This window comes from Argopecten irradians, chromosome 5, assembly GCF_041381155.1.
Source record: "Argopecten irradians isolate NY chromosome 5, Ai_NY, whole genome shotgun sequence".
Taxonomy (NCBI): domain Eukaryota; kingdom Metazoa; phylum Mollusca; class Bivalvia; order Pectinida; family Pectinidae; genus Argopecten; species Argopecten irradians.
In genome coordinates this window covers 38332898-38336678 of record NC_091138.1, presented here as the reverse complement: position 1 = coordinate 38336678, position 3781 = coordinate 38332898, and the positions used below count along the sequence as shown (strand labels likewise).

Sequence of the window (3781 nt, the reverse complement as noted above, 5' to 3'; positions counted from 1 at the left end):
GTAGCATCTCAGCGTTTACAATATAAATCGCGGACGAGTCATGAATCTTATCAGCATATGGTCTTCAAGCCCCAAATTTATGAAACAGTCTGATTTTGAAGACAATCTTAAGTTTAGACTAAGTTAACCAATCACAGATGATGTTACTAAAAGTATTTTAATGCGAGATAGGATAAGATTTTTTCATAATTCTGGAGCTGGATCTCTTTACCAGATTTAAGCTGTTTCAAAAGAAAACAACGTTTATAAATGCACAGCTAAATAAAATACAACGAAAGGATATGTTTTACAGTTTAATATCGATAACGTTTGTTGCATGAACAGGTAACAATCCATAACAGTAAATATAATACATGTTTAACAATAAGAAAAAGCACTAGTTAATGTCATTTACATAATAAACAAGTCATCCAATCAAACAACCTCCGCGTAACTGCCAGTTTATAATTACAGGAGAAGTTCATGAAAACAGTTCCATAATCCAAACACATATAAAATATAGACCACACTTTTTAGTCCCGAACACACACACTCAGTCCATATATCATCTCGTCGTCAAAAGAATCCAGGTCACTAGTGGAGGTGAAGGTCGAATACACATCACTGTTGTCACCATAGTAACGTGGTCTCTTGGCTGAAAGTCGCTGGTCAGTCTCTCCGGACATCTTTCTCTTTCTGTAGACACTCGATGACCCCTGATGTGCACTAAGGAAGAGAGAGTCTGTGGTCGATGATTGTGTCGATGAGGAGTCCGGGCTCGGTATAGTCTGGTCGATGATGTAAGAATCGCACAACACATCCTCCCACGTCTCCTCGTCAGAGGTGAAGGTCGACGTTACCAGGTCCAAATACTGGCCGTAACCGCTGTCTGCTGGGCTGACCGTGTCCGACATCGTCAACAAGTCATCCGTGAAACCGAGTACATCATCTGTAGCAGAGAAAGAAATGTTTTAGAAATAATATAAAAAATCAAATCATTTCCGAGATGTGTGAACGTAAAGCGATGATATTTTGTAGGAGAAAATTATTTTTATCAAAACTATTTTATTGTTAATACAGACAGAATTATGTTTAAGTAAATAACCGTTAAATACAACGCTTGTCATGTTATGTTAGTGAGGTCAATTCAGCAATAGAAGGTATTATATCAGAGACATTTACACAGATTTCCTCAACATGATATATATATCTAGCAAAACGTCTAAAATTGGTGTAAGGATCAGAGGAAACTCGGTCTTATCAACATATTCAGGAGCTTTATCACATATTCTTATTCGTCAACATATATATTCTTATTCGTCATAAACAAATGTTTTCCCTAAGTCTATTAAACTTACCGACAAATGATGAAAGTCCGTCCTCAGAAGCCTCAATGTCGGAGCAGAGTTCCTGAATCATGTCCTGAAGCTCGTCCTCACTGGTGCTGTATTCCTGTAGGATAGTCTTGAGCTCGTCCTCGGGAGACGGGTATTCATGGTAACAAGGACAGGATTCATGGTCGGGGAGGTGAAGCATCAGGGCAGGCTGAGATCTGGTCCAGGGGTCGTCCCACCCAGGGAACCGGGTCATGTCCAACTCATACTCAATGCTACAGTCAATGTACAGTGGCTGACAGGGGTCCATCGTCAAGTTCTAAAAATATTGTATCTGTTGTGGTAATTGGTAGTGGAAATATCAGATAGTAGTGGTAATGTTTATCCTTGCTGGTAATGTATTACGATGCTTCCTAATTCAATGATGACGATTGTCAAAAGTCACCATCAATTTATGCACGCATATGAAGTTGAAGAGTACCATGCTCTCTTCCCATTGGTCAACATCAGCTGGGAGGGCGGTCCGGAGTTTGGCTTCTTCTCGTTAGTTGTAGCGTGTACTCAAATGTGGTCATGTTTGGACAGTAGTGACAAGTGATTACGGAAGCTATTCGACATAAAAGACCGGTGACGTCACAATGGTCACTGTGATCGGGGTCTTATGGCAATTAACACCCTAATTACCAAGTAAGCCGCGCGCGCTTCACGTGGTCTCAAGATACACAGGTAGGTGATGAAGTGGTAATTGGATCGCGATCAACACGTATTAACAAAACACAAAATAAACTGTGACATATGGTTTATTACAATTTCAGTTGAAGTGTCACTTGACAAATAAAACCCGATATCGTTATGCTAATGATTTGGTTTTAGACCTGATTAAAAGTTGTATGTAAAATCTTTCGTTCAAATATGATTTTAACGTGTGAAATAAGATAACATCGTATAAACAATAAAATAAACATAATTTATAAGAGTCAAAATGTGAATTTGCATAAAGCATCAATGTACATATATGTAACTGTACGAAATATTAAAATGTTAATTCTTACGAGACACATATACAATTGTCATGTAGTTACAAGTATAATATGCATATTCAGTAAATGTATCTAATAAGTTTAAGAATTGAAAATTCATTTTTTTACTAGGAATTAAAATGATAAGTCCTAGTGCTTCTTCAATGCATTAAAAAAGAACATGTGGAGAAAAGTTTCTCTTAAACTCTAGAAAAATTTAAACATAAGCAGAAACTTAATTAAGTAGATTAAAAAAAAATAATAAAAAAAAATAAAAAAACCGCTGTCACACATTGTCACGTGTATAAACATTATGATACGAAGTTCCACTTCTAGTTCATTATTTTTTCATTTGCTTGGATTAACTGATGGAATTTGGTTTAACCAACGGTCTAACTATTCTACGTACCGTAACATCTGCACGCTCTAATATTGGTTTATCATAGGAAAATGTTATTGCAATGTTGCCTTTTAATATACATGCTTTTGTGTTCATCAACTAGAAATGTTTAATCTTTCAAAAGCGTTTCCCCTGGATTTCTAGGATGTCATTGCTCCATGAACCACAGGCATGAAGCAGCTACATCTTCACATAAATAAAAAAAAAATTAAAAATATTCTAGATTGTATGTCAACAATTAAATAAGACATTATAGACAACATGCTATGTCTATACCAGTCCTCCCTATGAATCCAGTTAATAGTTATACATTATTATACATTGTAAATAAAACTATTATTGTTCGATTTTTAATTTCATTTTAACAGATTTATTACATGAAATTACATATAAAAGGATTAGATAAAAGGTTTAGCATTTATAAATTTTCATTAAAACTTAATTTCTAATATAGATAATTAATATAATTATTTAATATTCAAATGAGCAGTGAAAGAAATGACAAAAAAATCTATGAAGAGAAGCAAAGAGGATTTTATATAGTTTATCATAGAAAAGAGAACTAAACAAAAAAGGATATTTTTAAAGGGAGAAAAAAGAGAGAGAAATAATAATAAGATAATTACGTATGTATAATTATATATAGCTGTGTTATTTAAAGATGCTCCACCGCCGACAGAGCATACATGATATTCATAATTTGAACAATAATTAGTGTTCAATCTTGTATACATAACTCTAATTAACACAAAACATGATATAGACTAATTTATTTTGCCTTTGGGTCATGCACAATCAGTACTTCATTCCATATAGGATATAGTGCCACGGATTTTTTTCGGGATGCATTTAATTGTTTTTTATATTTTTAACTTGAAGTAAAATTAGAAGCTCAAACTTTTCAACGGTGGTAATGGTGTAAAGTAATTAACTTTTGTAACTGAAGAAAAATACTAAATCGTCTGCTGCTGTTTTTTATAGTGAAACAATACCATTTGTCAGTGGTGAAGCATCTTTAAATAATTTAGCATTTATCTGAAATGCATTAG

General features: G+C 34.2%; 1 protein-coding gene across 1 annotated transcript; it reads right to left on the bottom strand.

The window, feature by feature from the left end:
* Window positions 1-280: 280 nt before the first annotated feature.
* Window positions 281-1644, bottom strand: LOC138324565 (uncharacterized). The gene is made up of 2 exons (XM_069269616.1): window positions 1338-1644; window positions 281-928 (listed from the first exon to the last, which is right to left on the bottom strand). The coding sequence occupies exons 1-2, from the start codon at window positions 1621-1623 to the stop codon at window positions 513-515; spliced, it is 702 nt and encodes a 233-aa protein (XP_069125717.1). The 5' UTR covers window positions 1624-1644; the 3' UTR covers window positions 281-512.
* Between the last annotated feature and the right edge of the window lie 2137 nt (window positions 1645-3781).